The 20,596-nt window shown below is 44.4% G+C and overlaps 1 protein-coding gene across 1 annotated transcript in view; it reads right to left on the bottom strand.

Annotated features, from left to right (window-relative positions):
* SLC13A3 (solute carrier family 13 member 3) overlaps window positions 1–20,596 on the bottom strand; it is a 64,996-nt gene that overhangs the window by 25,919 nt on the left and 18,481 nt on the right. Inside the window, exons 2-4 of the mRNA XM_073607590.1 lie at window positions 13,008–13,273; window positions 11,784–11,947; window positions 6,550–6,616 (exon numbers count right to left, since the gene is read on the bottom strand). Of these exons, the coding sequence (XP_073463691.1) occupies window positions 6,550–6,616; window positions 11,784–11,947; window positions 13,008–13,273 (497 nt within the window). The remainder of the gene's footprint in view (window positions 1–6,549; window positions 6,617–11,783; window positions 11,948–13,007; window positions 13,274–20,596) is intronic.

Raw genomic sequence — 20,596 nt, 5'->3', positions numbered from 1 at the left:
AGTAGTTGTGTTGATATGTACAGTTTTACTAACACATGTCAAAGCTGCAAAATTGTGCTTAGGCATTTAGATTTGTTTTACCCTTAGGCGTGAAGGGGTTAACCTGTTGAGTTCTGCAAACGATTTATTTTTTTAGGTTTTTTTTTTAGCAAAGCTAAGGTTAGTTTCCTTATCATGATAGGACAAAATAGGAGCCTGCAGCTTTATCTGCTAGTAGGACACGTAAGTAGGAAATATCCCTATGTAATACACTATATTACCAAAAGTATTGGGACGCCTGCTTTTACACACACATGAACTTTAATGGCATCCCAGTCTTAGTCCGTAGGGTTCAATATTGAGTTGGCCCATCCTTTGCAGCTTTAACAGCTTTAACTCTTCTGGGAAGGCTGTCCACAAGGTTTAGGAGTGTGTCTATGGGAATGTTTGACCATTCTTCCAGAAGAGCATTTGGGAGGTCAGGCACTGATGTGGACAAGAAGGCCTGGCTCACAGTCTCCGCTCTAATTCATCCCAAAGGTGTTCAATCGGGTTGGCCCACCCTTTGTTATAGCTCCCATAGACACACTCCTAAACCTTGTGGACAGCCTTCCCAGAAGAGTTGAAGCTGTTATAGCTGCAAAGATTGGGCTAACGCAATATTGAACCCTACGGACTAAGACTGGGATGCCATTAAAGTTCATGTGCATGTAGGCAGGTGTACCAATACTTTTGGTAATAAAGTATAGTGTATTTTTTTAATGATCATAAAATATTTTTTAACATTTTATTTTTCAGTTCTTACCATAATAAATAAATTATATACGTACAAGCCCTCTAGACATTTCCTTCAAATAGTCCCAAATCGCAAGCCTGGCTGACCCCGTCCTTTAACTTTTCTACTCATTGTTGTGTAATCTCCGTAGGACTTCTCCTGAACATACAGAGCAAACATCTCCTGACTGTCCTACAAAGGACTAAGCCTCTTGCCTATTGATTACATAAACCCTTCCCTGTACTAAACACCCATTGGAGGCTGATAAGTGCCCTATCTCAGTTTGTTTAGTCGGTTTTCCACCCCACCTCTGTTAGTAAAAGATTTGTTCAGATCTCTACATGAGTTTAAGATTTGCTATAGTGGTCAAAGGTGTGCAGCAGAGGAATTTTGTTCATTTAAAGTTATCTGATTAGACAGAATTTTTTATTTCCTCACAAATTTATTTAACCACAGGGCACTTAAACCCCCTTCCTAACCAGACCAATTTTTAGCTTTCGGTGCTCACATTTTGAATGACAATTACTCAGTCATACAACACTGTACCTATATGAAATTTTTGTCCTTTTTTTCACACAAATAGAGCTTTCTTTTGGTGGTATTTGATCACCTCTGCGTTTTTTATGTTTTTTGCACTACCAATTAAAAAAAAACAACAATTTTGTAAAAAAAAAATCATTTTTCTTCGTCTCTGTTATAAAATTTAGCAAATTAGTAATTTTTCTTCAGTAAATTTTGGCCAAAATTTACACTGCTACAGGCAGTCCCCGAGTTACGAACGGGTTAGGGACTGCCTGTTTGTTCTTAAGTCAGATTTGTTAGTAAGTCGAAAGCGCATGCGCAGAACAGCAGAGACATCGTCTTCCGATGTTTTCCAATGTACTGTTGATAGGGTTGAAATAATGACTTAGAGTTCCACTTTAATTGTTTCTGTTTTTTCTTACCTGTGTACGTATCAATTGTTCTATTTAAATTGTTTGTGCTCCTTTCTTACCTGTGTACGTATCAATTGTTCTATCAATCTGTATCTAGATGGAATTTGGAACTGCTGAATAATCATTACATGTTCGCTGATGAGAAACTCTTTGTACCTTAACCTCATTTGGTAATGCCGATAAGATTACTGCTTTTGGAACTGCCTATAAAAGAAGTAAAGGGAGCAGTCCTTTTTTGGGATGCTCAGAACTTTGATACAGACATACCTGACTCTGTGTCTTAATTTCTATATGAAGCAATAATTAGACAAAGCAATATAAACTATAAGCAACTTGTTTAAGAGTTGCCCCTAACACTGTCAAGTAGCCGCGCATGCGCAGACGCCGTTTTCCGCTGTTTTCCGATGTGCCCACCGTCGAAAAGTGGCCGCGCATGCGCAGAATGCCACGCCACCTCCCGTTTGTAAGTAGGAGTCGTTCGCAAGTCGGAGGTTCGTAAGTCGGGGACCTCCTGTACATATCTTTAGTAAAAATAACCCAAATCAGTGTATATTATTTGGTCCTTGTGAAAGTTATAGAGTCCACAAGCTATGGTACCAATCACTGAAAATTGATCACACCTGAAGTACTGATGGCCTATCTCATTTCTTAAGATCCGAACAAGCCAGGAAAGTACAAATACCCCCCCCCCCAAATGACCCCTTTTTGGAAAGTAGACATTCTAAGTAGACATGTGCATTCGTTTTCGTCCGAATGCATTTTCGTCCGAATTTCTGGGATTTTCGTGTTCGCTTTAACAAACGATAACGAATGCGCAGAATCTAAAATCCGAAAGATCTGGAAAAAAATGCTTTATTTTCGTATCCATTATATTTTCGTATCGTTGCGCCAACAGTTTGATATAGATAGATAGAAGATTCAACATGACGGTGAGAATAGCGATCTGTGTCTATCGAGCCTGCGGTTGAATGTGCCTAACCTAACTCTATTAGTCCAAGATTATTCGAAATAGAGAGTAAAAATTCGACATTAAAGAGAAATGAAGATTCGACGAAGCTAAAAACCTACGATCGCCGCAACCGGATATTTATGGTCAAATGCTCCGCCTATAGGCTATAGAAGAGTTCTAATGTTGTTTGACTAGTAATAATAATTAATAAATATAATCATTACTAGTCAAACAACATTAGAATTCTACTATAGCTTGTGGGAGGAGCATTCGACCGGAAATGTACAATCGCGACGTCCTACAGTTTAGCTGCTCCGTCGAATCTTCTTAGAACATCCGACAGACACCATAAGCCTTCAATTGACATATTCGACCTTAATTAATTCGGATTTTTGGCACGAATGCATTTTTTAACTAAACAAAATAAATAAAAATGAATTTCGGGAGTAACTAAATAAATTAATTTTTCGGACGAAACTGAAATTCCGAAACAAAATATTTCAGTGTGCGCATGTCTAGGTATTTAGTAAGAGGCATATTGCATTTTTTGAAGTTGTAATTTTTTCACACAATTCTTTGCAAAATGAAGATTTTTTTTTTCTTTACAAAATTGTCATAATAACCAGGGATTTCTCACACACAGCATATGTATGCCACAAATTACACCCAAAACCACATTCTACTACTCCTCCTGAGTATGGTGATACCACATGTTTGAGACTTTTACACAGTCTGGCCACATAGAGAGGCCCAACATGCAGGGAGCACCTTCAGGTGTTGTAGGAGCAAAAATTACACATCTAATTTCTAGACTACCTTTTACAATTGTGAAGGTCCTGGAGCACCAGGACAATGGAAACGCCCAAAGAATGACCCCATTTGGGAAAGTAAACACCCCAACGTATATTCTATGAGGCATAAAGAGTCTTTTGAGCATGTGATTTTTTTCCACATGTTTTTGGAAAATGTGGAAAGAAAATTAAAACGCTTTTTTTTTTTTTTTTTACACAGTTGTCCATTTATAAGATATTTCTAACTAATAGCATATACATAGAAAAAATGACACCCCAAAATATATTCTGCTACTCGTCCCGAGTACGGCGATACCACATGTGTGAGACTTTTACACAGCCAGGCCACATACAGAGGCCCAACATGCAGGGAACACTCTAGGGACATAAATTTCAAATCTAATTTGACTGCCTATTACTTTTGCGAGGCACTGATCGGCACTGTAGTGGCACGGATGAGAACTGATGTGGCATGGATGAGCACTGATGTGGCATGGACGTGGCACAGAGGATCACTGATGTGGCATGGATGTGGCACAAATGAGCACTGGTGTTGCATGGATGAGCACGGATGTGGCATGGAGGATCACTGATGTGACATAGATGTGGCACAAAGGATCACTAATGTGGCATGGATGTGGCACGGATGATCACTGATGTGGCACGGATGAGCACTGATGTGGCATGGATGTGGCACAGAGGATCACTGATGTGGCATGGATGAGCCACGGATGGGGATGGATGAGATATGGATGAGCATGAATGACCCATGGATGGGGATGGATGAGCCATGAATGAGGATAGATGAGCCATGAATGGGGATGGATGAGCCATGAATGGGGATGGATGAGCCATGAATGAGGATAGATGAGCCATGAATGGGGATGGATGAGCCATGAATGGGGATGGATGAGCCATGAATGGGGATAGATGAGCCATGGAGGAGGATGGATAAGCCATGGATGGGGATGGATGAACCATGAATGAGGATGGATGAGCCATGAATGAGGATGGATGAGCCATGGAGGAGGATGGATAAGCCATGGATGGGGATGGATGAACCACGAATGGGAATGGATGAGCCATGAATTGGGATGGATGAGCCATAGATGGGGATGGATGAACCATGAATGAATATGGATGAGCCATGAATGGGAATAGATGATCCATAAATGAGGATGGATGAGCCATTAATGGGGAATGGATGAGCCGTGCATGAGGATGGATGAGCCAAGGATGGAGAATGGATGAGCCATGAATGAGGATGTATGAGCCATGGATGGGCACAGATCAGCACTGTGGGCACTTCAGATCCAGCCCACATCCCTGTTGCACCCGGCTCGGTGTACCGATCGGTGTAAGGAGAGGGGAGGATCCGAATTGGACATGTTTACAAGTGATCACGCCGTCATTGGACGATTCTGGGGGGACGTCCCAGAGTTATCAGACCGCGCTATAGCCGTCATTCGGTTATGGCCCGGTCGGCAAATGGTTAATGCTCTTTTTTTCTCTCTAGCTTATGTTCTCAAGGTAGGAAACTGTTCTTTAACTCCACTTGATTTAATATTGCCAGAACATCTTCTTTGTAGAAACAAACATTTAAAGTTGAACTTTATTCAATGTATTTTTTAGTTGTGGATAGGGTTCTGTCAGGTTTTTATTTACACTCACTGGCCACTTTATTAGGTACACCTTGCTAGTACCGGGTTGGACCCCTATTTTGCCTTCAGAACTGCCTTAATTCTTTGTGGCATAGATTCAACAAGGTGTTGGAAACATTCCTCAGAGATTTTGGTCCATAGTGACATAACATCACACATTTGCTGTAGATTGGTCGGCTGCACATCCATGATGTGAATCTCCCATTCCACCACATCCCAAATGTGCTCTATTGGATTGAGATTTGACTGTGGAGGCCATTGGAGTACAGGGACCTCATTGTCATGTTCAAGAAACCAGTGGTGAGATGATCGGAGCTTTGTGACATGGTGCATTATTCTGCTGGAAGGAGCCATCAGAAGATGTGTACACTGTAGTCATAAAGGGATGGACATGGTCAGCAACAATACTCAGGTAGACCGTGGAGTTTAAATGATGCTCAATTGGTACTAAGGGGCCCAAAGTGTGCCAAGAAAATATCCCTCACACCATTACACCACCAGTCTGAACCATTGATACAAGGCAGGATGGATCCATGTTTTCATGTTGTTTACACCAAATTCTGACCCCACCATCTGAATGTCACAGCTGAAATCGAGACTCATCAGACCAGGAAACGTTTTTCCAATCTTCTATTGTCCAATTTTGGTGATCCTGTGCTAATTTTTCCTGTTCTTAGCTGACAGGAGTGGCACCCGGTGTGGTCTTCTGCTGCTGTAGCCCATCTGCTTCAAGGTTCGATGTATTGTGCATTCAGAGATGGTGTTCTGCATAACTTGGTTGTAACGAGTGGTTATTGGAGTTACTGTTGCCTTTCTATCATCTGTCCATTCTCCTCTGGCATCAACAAGGCATTTTCCTCCATGCAGTTGCCACTCACTGGATATTTTCTCTTTTTCGGACCATTGTCTATAAACCCAAGAGATGATTGTGTGCGAAAATCCCAGTAGATCAAAAGTTTTTGTAAATACTCTGACCAGCTCGTCTGGTACCAACAAACATGCCACATTCAAAGCCACCTAAAATCCCCTTTCTTCGCCATTCTGATGCCCGGTTTGAACTTCAGCAAGTCTTCTTCACCACCTCTAGATGCCTAAATGCATGGAGTTGCTGCCATGTGATTGACTGATTGTCAATTTGTGTTACCAAGCAATTGAACCTAATAAAGTGGCCGGTGAGTGTATATCTGTATCCCCATTGAGGAGGGTTTACCTCACTTCCTGTCCCTGTGACACCCATAAAAAGGAAGGAGGGTCCAGTTGTCACCAAGAGAGGAAAGCTCGACAGAAACAATGCCAGGAAAGACCTATGAAAAGAAACAATGCCAGGAGTGCTAATCTTTCCCCATACTTCCCTTGAAGACTAGTAGCGGATTACTAATCTTAAAATCACATTGGGGTAACATGAAGGTTTATTATTCTCCTTTACTTGACAAATAACTAAAACAGAGAACAGACTTACTCCTCCATGCCGGTAAGCATCTGCAGTTCTGTTGCCACAGGATGTAATCCCTTTTCTTGCAAAGAAGCTAAAAGGCAGATGAATGAGTTCGTTAGATCTACACTTTTTTTACATTAAAATGTTTTTTTTTAACCTGTTAAAGAAAAAAAAATGTATACTATATTTTTAGAAACCATATTTAAAAAACAAAATCAGAATTATATTGGTGAGAGTCCTGGATGCCCACAACAGATTGCACTGCAAAGTCTGTGGTTGAGTATGGAAGGAGTAGCAGAACACTGATCAGGTCATCACTCTTCTCTCCCTTCGTTTTATTCATTTCACAGACAGTGCTGTGAAAAGTTGGCTGTGGGTGCTACCTTCTGCCTCTACAAGTGCTGCTGTACACCAATAACAGAAGGATAATACAGTGCCTTAAAAAGTATTCATACCCCTTGACATTTTCCACATTTTGTCATGTTACAACCAAAAATGTAAATTTATTTTATTGGGATTTTATGACCACCACAAAGTGGCACATTGTGAAGTGGAAGGGAAATTATAAATGGTTTTCCTAATTTTTTACAAATAAATATCTGAAAAGTGTGGGGGGGGATTTATATTCAGGCCCCTTTACTCTGATACCCCAAACTAAAATATAGTGGAATCAGTTGCCTTCAGAAGTCACCTAATTATTAAATAGAGTTCACCTGTGTGTAATTTAATCTCAGTATAAATACAGCTTTTCTGTAAAGCCCTCAGAGGTTTGTTAGAGAACCTTAGTGAAAAAAAACAGCATCATGAAGGCCAAGGAACACCCCAGACAGGTCGGGGATAAGTTGTGGAGAAGTTTAAAGCAGGGTTAGGTTATAAAAAATATCCCAAGCTTTGAACATCTCACGAAGCACTGTTCAATCCATCATCCGAAAATGTAAAGAGTATGGCACAACTGCAAACCTACCAAGACATGGCTGTCCACCTAAACTGACAGGCTGGGCAAGAAGAGCATTAATCAGAGAAGCAGCCAAGAGACCCATGGTAACTCTGGTGGAGCTGCAGAGATCCACAGCTCAGGTGGGAGAATCTGTCCACAGGACAACTATTAGTCATGCACTCCACAAATCTGGTCTTTATGGAAGAGTGGCAAGAAGAAAGCCATTATTGAAAAAAAGTCATAAGTAGACCCATTTGCAGTTTGTGAGAAGCCATGTGGGAGGGGGGGGGGGGACCCAGCAAACATGTGGAAGAAGGTGCTTTGGTCAGATGAGACCAAAATTGAACTTTTTGGCCTAAAAGCAAAACGCTATGTGTCTGGTGGAAAACTAACACTGCACATCACCCTGAACACACCATCCCCACCGTGAAACATGGTGGTGGCAGCATCATGTTGTGGGGATGCTTTTCTTCAGTAGGGACAGGGAAGCTGGTCAGAGTTGATGGCAAGATGGATGGAGCCAAATACAGGGAAATCTTAGAAGAAAACCTATTATGCCGCATACACACGACCGGTTTAGCCATCGGAATAAACTCCGTCGGAATTCCATTCAAGCGGTCTTGCCTACACATGGTCAACCCAAAGTCCGACTGCCCAGAACGCGGTGACGTACAACACTTACGACGGGCCTAGAAAAAGGAAGTTCAATAGCCAGTAGCCAATAGCTTCCGTCTCGAACTTGGTTCAGAGCATGCGTTGTTTTTGGTCCGTCGGACCAGCACAGAGACGATCGGTTTTCCCGATAGGAATTGGGTCCGTCGGAAATATTTAGAACATGTTCCATTTCCAGATCCGTCAGAATTTTTGAAAAAAAAAAGTCAGATGAGGCCTACACACGATCGGTATATACGATGAAAAGCATCCATCTGACTCTTTCTGTTGGACATTCCGCTCGTGTGTACGCGGCATTAGAGTCTGCAAAAGACTTGAGACTGGGGCGGAGGTTCACCTTCCAGCAGGACAACGACCCTAAACATACAGCCAGAGCTACAATGGAATGGTTTAGATCAAATCATATTCATGTGTTAGAATGGTCCAGTCACAGTCCAGACCTAAATCCAATTGAGAATCTGTGGTAAGACTAGAAAATTGCTGTTCACAGACGCTCTCCATCCAATCTGACAGAGCTTGAGCTATTTTGCAAAGAAGAATGAGCAAAAATGTCACTCTCTAGATGTGCAAAGCTGGTAGAGAAATACCCAAAAAGACTTGCAGCTGTATTTGCAGTGAAAGGAGGTTCTACAAAGTATTGACTCAGGGGGGCTGAATACAAATCATTCTCCTTCCACTTCACAATCATGGGCCACTTTGTGTTGGTCTATCACATAAAATCCCAATAAAATGTATTTATGTTTTTGGTTGTAATATGACAAAAGGTGGAAAATGTCAAGGGGTATGAATACTTTTTTAAGGCACTGTAAAAACAGGTTTAGGTACTTTGCTAGCAACTAGAATAAAAAAGCAGCTTGCTCAGATGTCTGAATGGAACTGCCAACCTTTTTTGTAGCTCCCTGAGTCTGGGGCACATGAGCGTGCTCCTATTTCTCTGATGGAAAGATTTGTTTCTGCTATAGTCCCAGTGTCTCCTCTACCTGTCTAATTATGACAGCTCTTACCCTGTTTCCCCAAAAATAAGACCTAGCGTGATTGTCGGTGATGGCTGCAATATAAGCCCTACCCCCAAATAAGCCCTACCCTGTTTCCCCAAAAATAAGCCCTACCCTGAAAGTAAGACCTACAAGGACTTTAACTAGGGCTTATTTGGGGAGTAGGGCTTATATTGCAGCCATCACCGACAATCACGTTAGGTCTTATTTTCGGGGAAACAGGGTAACACCCGGATAAGCTTCTGATCAGGTACTACACTGGATCAGTGCAATACATGATACCAGAATGTTGGGTACAAAGGTTTCATTCTGCTCTTGCAATCCCCGGGGTTTGTTACTACATCAAGGTATAAGGACTAGGGGTAGTACTGCATGAAATAATTTAGTATAGACCTATACTGGATGGAAATACAGGGGATCAGTTGGTGAAAGAGGAAGAGCCTTCATGTATTCTCCTGCTCTGTCTTGTTAGAAGTTTAATATTTAATCTAATTTATGATCTGTCTCATAATGGAAGACCTTTAACCCCCCTCACCCCCCCCCCCCTCGCGTCCCTAATGCAGACAAAACAGTATAAGTAGGTCATGACAGGCAACATCATTTTTTCTTTCAAGGGGAATGCTTAGTTTTCGTGTATAATTCTTTATTATGCTCAGGACCAACATATTTTGCGTATGGGTATTTCATATTCACGCTATAAACCAGCAGTTTTAGACACCTTTTCAAATGTATACCAGGCTAATTTTAGCTGCTATGCCTAAAAGCAGTACCTGAAGCTCAGATTACACACACAGCTAAACTAGTTAGGGGATGACTCACACCCCCTCTCTCCCTGTTCTGCACAGGTGTGTAATGTTTCAGTTGGAGAGACACAGTCCTAAAGCAAAGAGTATCAGATGTGTTTTTATTTTGGAAAACCTCATCGGTGCCCTGAGTCTGTCCTGTATTATGCCCCGTACACACGGTCGGATTTTCCAATGGAAAATGTCCGATCGGAGCGTGTTGTCGGAAATTCCGACCGTGTGTGGGCTCCATCGGACATTTTCCATCAGATTTTCCGACACACAAAGTTGGAGAGCAGGAGATAAAATTTTCCCGACAACAAAATCCGTTGTCGGAAATTCCGATCGTGTGTACACAAATCCGACGGACAAAGTGCCACGCATGCTCAGAATAAATAAAGAGATGAAAGCTATTGGCCACTGCCCTGCCCCGTTTATAGTCCCGAAGTACGTGTCTTACGTCAACGCGTTTAAAACGATCGGATTTTCCGACAACTTTGTGTGACCGTGTGTATGCAAGACAAGTTTGAGCCAACAGCCGTCGGAAAAAATCCTAGGATTTTGTTGTCGGAATGTCCGAACAAAGTCCGACCGTGTGTACGGGGCATTAGATGTTTACTTGGACTAAAGATACCGATAACGAATAAAAAGGCCTCAGGCACATGGATGTCTACAGGCTGATGTCCTCTAGTTTAAAATCCCCAGTACTTTCCAGCACCCAGGGAGCCGCAGGTGCCACATAAGGTATCCCATACAGGTAAGTAGCTGTATGCAGCCATATAGACATGCCTGGACCTTGAATGAAGTGAATAAGCAAAGGGCATACATGACAGGGTGAAAGGGAAACCAGACAGTAGTGGGTTCAATTGGTTGATAGGGTATGAAAGGTTAGGACTCTTACCTTATTGACCAAGCTGATGGTGATGGGGAGGAGCAGGAGAGATAGTAGTTGGAGGGGAGGAGTGAAGGGGCTTCACTTGCAGACTGGAAATTGTAGGAGGAATGTCCCCCCCACCCTGGTGATTTTGTTTTGTAATTTTTGCTGATGAGGGTGGACATTTGAGGTCCTTGACGAGGGCCTTAAACATGGTGTTTATGGATAAAATGGGGCCCATCTCAGGTATGGAGTCCTCTGGTTGGTCTTGTTAAGTTTAGACTAACCGGGTAGTGTAGGGTGGTAAGGGTCTGTGGTCAGTTAGGATAGTCCACAAGGCGGTGTTTGGCAGCTGGGATCAGAACCTAGCTTAATGGTACCACAGACTTGAAAGTTGTGGGAGATGGTGTCATCAAAGATAAAGGGGGTGGAGATGGGGGCAGAGTTATGAGAATATTGGTAAACAGGTGGGATCTGAACCACCTGAGTCATGGAGTAAACGTCAATGGCTTCTTCATTTTTCGGCACACATGTACAACTTTTTTCCCCAAACACAAAGGTGGTGCAGAGGCGTTTACACTAAAACCTAGAATTGTGAAAAAAAATCAACCCAAACCAATGAAGTTTGCTTTTAATGGTCTTCTTGTGGCGTAATTCACTATATTGGGGTTGATGGAGCAAGAAGATTTCTGTAGAACTTCAAGATGGCCTTCAACATCTCAAAATCATCCCCATGCATTTGTGTCAACCTGAGCTTGAGATATTGAGCTGTGTATTTACCAGGCTTTATGGACAGTAGCTAAGATAAGTCTGTTAAGTGGGAAAAGGAGTCCTGGTCCCTACCTGCTGCAGTATGCAGGACTTCCTTTAGCCCTGATCATAATAAATAATAAATATGTATACATACACACTGCACACTCCCATAAAGTAAAAGTGGACTCCAATAGGGTCCTCTCCATCAAGAACCATGGTCACCCATCTGCTCCAGTTTGAATTACCTAGGTTACTATCACTGCCCTTCTTCCCTTTCTTTTCATCAAACCTTTCTCCAAAGAGGCTCTTTAGGATGGCGTTGGCTATGGGAAGCATCATGGCTGTAGAGGCAGTGTTACTTAACCACATGGACAAGAAAGCGGTGGTCATCATCATCCCCAGTATGAGCCTGCAAAATAAAAAAAAAAGGTGTCTAGGGAGAGGCTAAGTAGAGGCCAATCAGATGCTGCAAAAAATGCAAAATGATGGGTTGCAGTGAAATGCATATATCTATACACGCACATGTGAAGAATTGCCTTAGACACCATGGAGCAGATTTACTAACCCTGCATCGTGCAAAATCTGGTGCAGCTCTGCATAGAAACCAATCAGCTTCCAGCTTTTATTGTCAAAGCTTAATTGACTAAGTTAAAGTTAGAAGCTGATTGGCTACCATGCACAGCTGCACCAGATTCTGAGTGCTCCAGTTTTAGTAAATCTCCTGTTATGTATTGCCCATAGCAGTCAACCAAATTTTTGCAGTGTGGGACAGTACCAGTGGGAAGGTTTATGGAGGAGCACCTAGTACAAAAATTCCTCATTTAAAGGACTTTCTGAAAAGTTTAATGGTTAAAAGCACCAGACAAGGCCAATGCTTTTCAGGGAAAAAAGCCTCTCCCTTTTTCTGGGCTTGAGCAGTTTATGTCTACAGTGCTACCAGGAGATGCTAGTCTTCACCAAGCCTTAACATAGGTCCCTTTGTGCATGCTGTTGTGATTTTATAAGCAAGCCCTGAAAAAGACTGAGGTTTTTTTCCCCCGAAACGCGTTGGCTGTATCTGGTGCTCCTAACCATTACATGTTTCAAAAAGTTGTCTAAATGGGATGAATTTTTGTACCAGGTGCTCCTCCGTACACATTCAAGAATCAACCATCTGGCGAGCGCTTCCTTGTGTCACTTTCAAATAGGTAGCAGCCTAGAACCATAACAGGGTCCACCCATACTAGACTTCAATCACAGATTTGCTTTTTTGAAGGACAAATCACTTTACGCTAAATCCATTGGGACCAATGTTTTCTCCTATTAGTCCAGCGCTATCACACACATATCAGACATCTAATTGGCTGACTTTTTTCAGTTATTTCACCAAACCCCTACTGATTTAATAAATGCAGACCAAAGCTGGGTTGCTAGTACAATACAGTGCATAGAATAGTCAAAAAGAGAATACATTAAAAAAAATACAGTACCTGGCGGGCTGTACTCCCACCAACATGAGGACTTTGAGGGCAATCCGCCTGTGTAGATTCCACTCCTCTATAGCAGCAGCCATGAGCAATCCACTAAGAAACAGGAAGTTTGTGTCCAAGAAGTACTGCGGGCAAACCTTGCTGGAGGGCAGGATGCCCAGGAAAGGGAATAGCACTATTGGAAGCATGGCAGTAACCGCCAGAGGTAGAGCCTCCGTACACCAGTAGAAGGCCATCAGCAGGACCACAAAGAGACATTTTCCTTCCTGCAACCATAAAGAAAATTGGCATTACTTTATTTACATATCTGACAGTTGCTAGTTTGTTGCCCATATATTAGTATGATGGCCCATTTGTTGCCTACATATTGTAACGATCACTCATTGGTTGCCCATATTTTGCCATGACTACCTATTTGCTGCCCAAGTATTACCACGAATGAGCTTTGTTACCCATATATTGACAAGATTATCTGCCCCATGTATTACATGTGTCCCATGTATTATCATAGTTGCCTGTTAGTTGCCCAAGTACCGTAATGATTCCCTGTTTGTTGCCAATTTACTACTACCTATTGCACTGATTTTTTTTTTGTTATATAATAAGGAATAAGGTACAGCTATAGAGTCCTTTATTAAGTCAATGAGCTCTTGTGTTATTATGTATTACCATGTTCTGACTGCCCATGTGTTGCCCACATATTGTAACAATTGCTAGTTTATTGCCCAGATATTAGCATGACGGACCATTTATTGTATCACATAATGTAAAGACTGCTTGTTTATTGCCCATGTATTGCCATGACTACTCATTTGTTGCCTGTGTATTACTAGGATTCTGCTTTGTTGCCCACATACTGTCCCTATTATCTGTCTGTGCCCCATGTAATATCGTAGTTGCCTGTTAGTTGCTCAAGTACGGGCGGCACAGTGGTGCAGTGGTTAGCACTCTCACCTAGCAGTAAAAAGGGTCGCTGGTTCGAATCCCAACCACGACACTACCTGCCTGGAGTTTGCATGTTCTCCCTGTGCCTGCGTGGGTTTCCTCCGGGTACTCCGGTTTCCTCCCACACTCCAAAGACATGCTGGTAGGTTAATTGGCTTCTGTCCAAAAATTGGCCCTAGTATATGAATGGGGACCTTTGATTGAGGGTAGGGACTGATGTGAGTGTGCGATGTACAGGGTTAGGAACAAGGGTCAGGGTTGTAGACACACACTCACTCAGGTTGAACTGGATGGACTGGTGTCTTTATTCAACCTTACTAACTATGTAAGTATTGTTATGATGCCCGATCATTTTTTGTGGCTGGAGTCCAGCTTTAATTCCAAGTTAATGGACCCACACCCATGCCCAATCTACACTCCCTATCTCCTTCTATTCTACCGCCCTAAACACACTTTTGCTTTTTCCTTTTTTCTTTCATCTCCCATGTGGCTCTTTTTATAAACACACTTCACACAGTTTGTTTTGTTGCTCAGCCATAGTCATGCTGTGTTCTACTACCCTTTGTGTTGTAAGCCTTTTCTCCATTGATTTTCACATTCATAAGACTTATTGTTCATTAGAAATGATCTAATATGTAGCGATAAACCACTTTGTTTTCACTTTCTCTCTCTATTGATCATTTGATTCAAGTATAATGAAAAGATACATATCTGGTCCATTTAACGAGTCCACATAGCCTTCAAAATGTTCCTATAACCCACGTTTCAGTCTAATGTTCCTTTAATCCCTATAGGGAGTGAACAGCTGAACTAATATGGGATGTGACCTTCACAACCTGTCTGCTCAGTACACAGTATCATAAGGAAATGATAAAAAAAAAAAAGAAAGAGAGGGGAGCGAAAACATTCAGAAAGGGGGAAAAACAAGTATCTTGGTGTCCCTGGATGAGAATTCATGTATCTAAAGCAGGGGTAGGTAACCTTTTGAGCACAGCGTGCCGAAAAATGTTCTCAAAGAAATTGAGCGTGCCGATTTTATAACAAAAAAATGTCAACTTCAAACTCTCAATCACGGAAAGGATTTTTTATAAAGTAAATGCTTTAAACTACTTGAGTAGTGAGAAATTAACATCCTGCACTCTCACGCCATAGATCAGCCCCAATTCATGCACCTTCACACCTCTGATCAGCCCCACCACTGTACTACCCTGCTCATCTGTCCCACCACTGTAACCAGGGCTGGTGCAAGGATTTTGACACCCTAAGCGAAAGCTCATTTTGCCACCCCCCTTGGCTCCACCCCTGACTCCACCCCCTTTCCCCTGCCCATGTATACGCCACCTTTTTAATGAATTGCCCATCAAATGCAGCCTCACCAGCGCCCATCAAATGCAGCCTCACCAGCGCCCATCAATGCAGCCTACCAGCGCCCATCAATGCAGCCTCACCAGCGCCCATCAATGCAGCCTACCAGCGCCCGTCAATGCAGCCTCACCAGCGCCCATCAATGCAGCCTACCAGCGCCCGTCAATGCAGCCTCACCAGCGCCCATCAATGCAGCCTCACCAGCGCCCATCAATGCAGCCTACTAGCGTCCATCAATGCAGCCTACCAGCGTCCATCAATGCACCCTCACCAGCGCCCATCAATACAGCCTACTAGCGTCCATCAATGCAGCCTCACCAGCGCCCATCAATGCAGCCTACCAGCGCCCATCAATGCAGCCTACCAGCGCCCATCAATGCAGTTTACCAGTGCCCATCAATAAATGTTTGCTTGCTTCCATTCTTCGGGAGTCAGGACACAGACACAGTCCTCCGGAGCCGCTGCGCCTCTGACACTATGTGCGAAAAGAGCGGCGGCTGCCTGCTCATGCTGAGACTTAGTTGCTTGCTGCAGAGAGTGGGAACACCAGTGGCTGGGCGCCCTAGGCAGCAGTGCGCCCCAGGCGGCTGCCTAGTTTGCCTAGTAGTAGCACCGGCCCTTGCTGTAACCCCCTGTACACCTGCCCCACCACTGTACCACCCTGCTCATCTGTCCCACCACTGTAACCCCCTGCACATCTTCCCCACCACTGTACTATCCTGCTCATTTGTCCCACCACTGTAACCCCCTGTACACCTGCCCCACCACTGTACTATCCTGCTCATCTGTCCCACCACTCTAACCCCCTGCACATCTGCCCCACCAATGTACCACCCTGCTCTTCTGTCCCACCACTGTAACCCCCTGCTCACCTGCCCCACCAATGTACCCCCTTTCTCATCTGCCCCACCACTGTAACCCCCTGCACATCTGCCCCACCACTGTACTACCCTGCACATCTGCCCCACCACTGTACCCCCCTGCTTTTCTGCCCCACCACGGTAACCCTCTGCTCATCTGCCCCATCAATGTTCACCCTTTCTCATCTGCCCCACCACTGTACCTCCCTGCACATCTGCTCCACTGCCATACCCCCATGTTCTTCTGTCTCACCACTCAACCATCTTCCCATCTGTCCTAACACTGAACTTATCTGCTCATCTGCCCTACCACTGTAACCCCCTTTCTCATCTGCCCCACCACTGTACCTCCTGCACATCTGTCCCACCTCTGTACCCCCTGCTCTTCTGCCCCGCCACTGTAACCCCCTGCCCATGTGTTCCACCGATGTACCTCCTTTCTCCTCTGCACCCCTCTGCACATCTGCTCCACTTCTGTACCCCCCCTGCTCCTCTGCCCCACCGCTGTAACTCCCTACTCATCTGCCCTACCAATGTGCCTCCTTTCTCCTCTTCCTCGCCACTGTACTCCCTTGTACATCTGCCCTACCTCTGTACCACCTGCTCTTCTGTCCAACCATTGTAACCCCCCGCTCATCTGTTCCACCAATGCACTTCTATTCACATCTACCCCACTGCTGTACCCCCCTGCTCTTCTGTCCTCTTGCTGAACCCGCTTCTCATCTGCCCCTACAGTGAACCCCCCAGCTCATCTTTCCCACCATTACCCCCTTCTCATCTGCCCCATCATTGTACCCCCCTGCTTTTCTTTCCCACCGCTGAACCCCCTTCTCATCCCTCCCACCACGGTACCTCCTGCACATCTGCCCCACCACTGTGACCCTCCTGCTAATCTGCCCCACTACTGTAACCCACTTTCTCATCTGCCCCACCAATGTACCTCCTGCACATCTGTCTCACCTCTGTTCCCCCTTCTCTCCTGCCCCACCACTGTAACCCCCTACTCATCTGTCCCACCAATACACCTCCTTTCACATCTTCCCCACTGATCTACCTCCCTGCTCATCTGCCCCATCACTGTATCCCCCTGCTCTTCTGTCCCACTCCTGAACCCCCTTCTCATCTCTTCCACCACTGTACCTCCCTGCTCATTTTCCCCACCGCTGTACCCTCCTGCTCATCTGCTTTATCGCTGTACCCACTTCTCATCTATGATATGTGTGATATGCAGAGTGGTGAAAGGAAGCAGAGATGAGACACGTCTACCTGTCCTGGCACACTCATCCTGCTGATCCACCTCTCACATCCAGCCCACGTGCTTGTATGTGATGTATGTGATGTATGTGATGTATGTGATGTATGCGATGTCACATACAAGTATCTGGAATGGATGCGCAGTGATGAGCTCAGATCAGGGACATTTTCTGAAAGCAGCGGGCCTGTGTGCAGGATCATAAATTGGGCTCCTGCAGCTGAGAAAAAGTGTGGCACGAAGGGCCGCAGCAAAAGTTGGGTCTGATTTTCATTGCACTGAATACTGGGTGTGGCTTGAAGGGACACAGAGGTTCAGCAGTAAGTGACTCAAAGGTTCAGGAATAATTTCAACAAAGTTCCCAGAAGCTCAACAGTAATTCTACTAACTGTCATCTGATTGTTGTTTTCTCAATCAGTGAAATCCCTTCTTTCTGAAATTGGTAGTGGCAACCAAGCGAGTCATCTTCCACCAGATGGTGAGCGGGGCTAGCAGGACTGTGATTGGCTTTAGCAGTGGCCAATGACAGTCCTCCTCCTGGAAACAGGGACCGCCCCCCCCCCAGCAGAACTGCACTCAATCTCTTCCCCATCACAAAAGCTGATGATCGCAGATACAGTACAGCAAAGTTAGAGAACCAAACAATGTTGTCCCATCTTTTACAATGTGTGGGGCGCAGTGCCTCCCCCTCAGTGCAGGTGGGGAATTGTGAGATTGGAATGCATTAGTGTTTCACTGACACTTCCCTGCGCTGCTCTGCTGAGGGGGAGGGAGCCGAGTGCCGGCAAAAGAGGCTTTGCATGCCGCTGGCGGCACCAGTGCCAGGGGTTGCCTACCCCTGATCAAAATCCTGATTGTGGCCATGTCTGGTGACATCTAAATGTGCCAATGTAACGACTGGCCTAAGAGATAATTGGATAGTTGATTAAATAGATGAAAGTGAGTTTGTTTGATCATTCACTGTGAGATTGGGATGGCATATGGAGACTTTTGCTGACAATGATCTGATTGTACTTTGAGAGAAAACAACTACAGCACATGGATATACAATTCAAAAAGGAAAGCTATACAGCTGTCTGTTTGACACCTAAACATGGCAAAGCAACAGGTTCACTTTAAAGTGGTCCCAGCAGCTGCTAATATTTACCTTCCCTTTGCTCCACCACCGTATACCTGTTCTTTGTCTTGATCACCACTGCACTTGAAAAAATGATTCTCTCCCTCCTATTGCCTGAGCTTCATATCAGCCACAAAGTAAGCCAAGGAGAGAGGACATATGATGATCCTTGTGGCATTGACCATGCTGAACAGATTTAGTTTTGAGGAAGATCAGGACTCCAGGTTTGGTAGAGACTAGACCTTGTAAGGATCATGGGATGCTCAACTCCTAGAGGAATTGCACAAAGTGCTGGTACCCCATATTGGTAGCTTCTGTGCATGTGTGATGAGGACCGTGTAGGCAGGTGCAGTCTATTTTCTCCACTGCAGGTGGCGCTTATCCGCAGCGGCAATGCAGGTGAAGTAGGAAGTCGAAAGCAACCTTGTTCCTCTATGATCTCCTTGGTCACAGCGAAGCAGCATCTGATTGGATGCTAGTGTCCCATGTGTCTTTGGCAGCCATCTTGGATCAGGCAGGGTCAGGTTTGGCTCGCAATTTGTGTGTGGGTGTACTGTGCTGCATCTCCCCTCAAAGGCCTTGAGGGAAGAATACACAGGAATGAAGAAGGGAGAGCCTATCCCCCAAAACACATTGGCTGTTACCAATCACCGATGATGATGGAGCTGAGCCTTTACTGTGTACAACTCTTCACTGCAGGTTCTTCTCATTGAACACACACACAGAATATGAGAGAGCAGGCCATAGTGTGACCATTAGAGGTCTAGTTGCTATTTTGATGTCCCTTAGGTTTTGCTGAAAGTGGTTTAAAATCATATTGAGATTAAAACCAAGATAGAAAGGTCAAAATATGTACCTTTCTTGGAAATAGCACTGCTCCTGTACCCATTAGTGCATCAGCAAAAGCCTAGGTATTTGGTCATGTTCTTTTGAATGAAGATATTCAGGCTGAATTTCCCCTTCAGCTGAGATCATGTAAATAAAGGCTTAAGCTTGTGGCACTGTGACCTGCACTGGAAGAAGCTTGGTAGGGAAGGAAATCCCGCAACCAATATACATGCACCTTCACTGCACTACTCTGCTCAGTTTATTCACAGAAAGGCTTGTAGGCAGGTCCAGTCCGTATTCTCCACTGCAGGTGGCGCTCGACCGCAGCGATAATGCAGATGGGAGAGGAGGTTGAAAGAAACATGGTTTCTCTATAATTTCCTGGGTCACAGGGGTGGCAGCTATCTTATTGGATGCCGGTGCCCCATTAGACTTTGATGGCCATTTCGAATCAGGGAGAGTCTTTTTAAGACTCTGGCTCCTGGGCTTGGTGCGCTTTATGTGAATGGCTAACATAGGGACAGGTTCCCCGTCTGTTAGGGACAGTACTTAAAGATAGGAAAAGGTTTCCGGAGGAGTAGGGAAAGTGCAGGGACTACATCTACTTCTTCTTGGAAGCCTCCCCTTTCGGTGTGGACCAGCCAGGCCACATTCCGCTCCTCGTGGCAAATGCTGTTGGCATCCTCTAGTCTTCAGACCGCTGTTCCACTTCTGTTACAGTTTGTAAGTGGCTCTGGATGGGTATGTCTCCTTGCCAGGCCTGATTGTACTTGCTGATTTTTTCTACAATATATTGATATTGCCAAACTTGGCCTATGTGTGCTCACTATCTGAAGGAAATACAGTATCTGGTACTTCCATGTACAGAGGAGCATGTGACCTTCTCTCCTTTCTTCCAGACTCGGGCCTGGGCAGCCAATCGCCAGGCAATGAGAAGGTCAGAAACCCTGTGCAACAGTCCAACACAGGGCCTACACAGGCCTGTCACAGGCATAAGGAGCGACACGGAAACATAGCAAAGCTTAGTCTACTCTAAGTGAATGGGGGCAAAGGGATTCTTTTTTAAACCAACATTCTATATGTAGCCCAGTTTTAAAACTCCTTGATTTGCTCTCTCTGAATCACTGCAAATAATATTGACACTCCTTACCTGAACCAATGGCTCCCCAATGTAGTGGAAATTTACAAAGGAGAAAAATGTATAATCTCCTTTAAGGCCCAG

This window comes from Aquarana catesbeiana, linkage group LG12 (genome assembly GCF_042186555.1).
Source record: "Aquarana catesbeiana isolate 2022-GZ linkage group LG12, ASM4218655v1, whole genome shotgun sequence".
Taxonomy (NCBI): Eukaryota; Metazoa; Chordata; class Amphibia; order Anura; family Ranidae; genus Aquarana; species Aquarana catesbeiana.
This window is presented reverse-complemented; position numbering and strand designations above follow the sequence as displayed.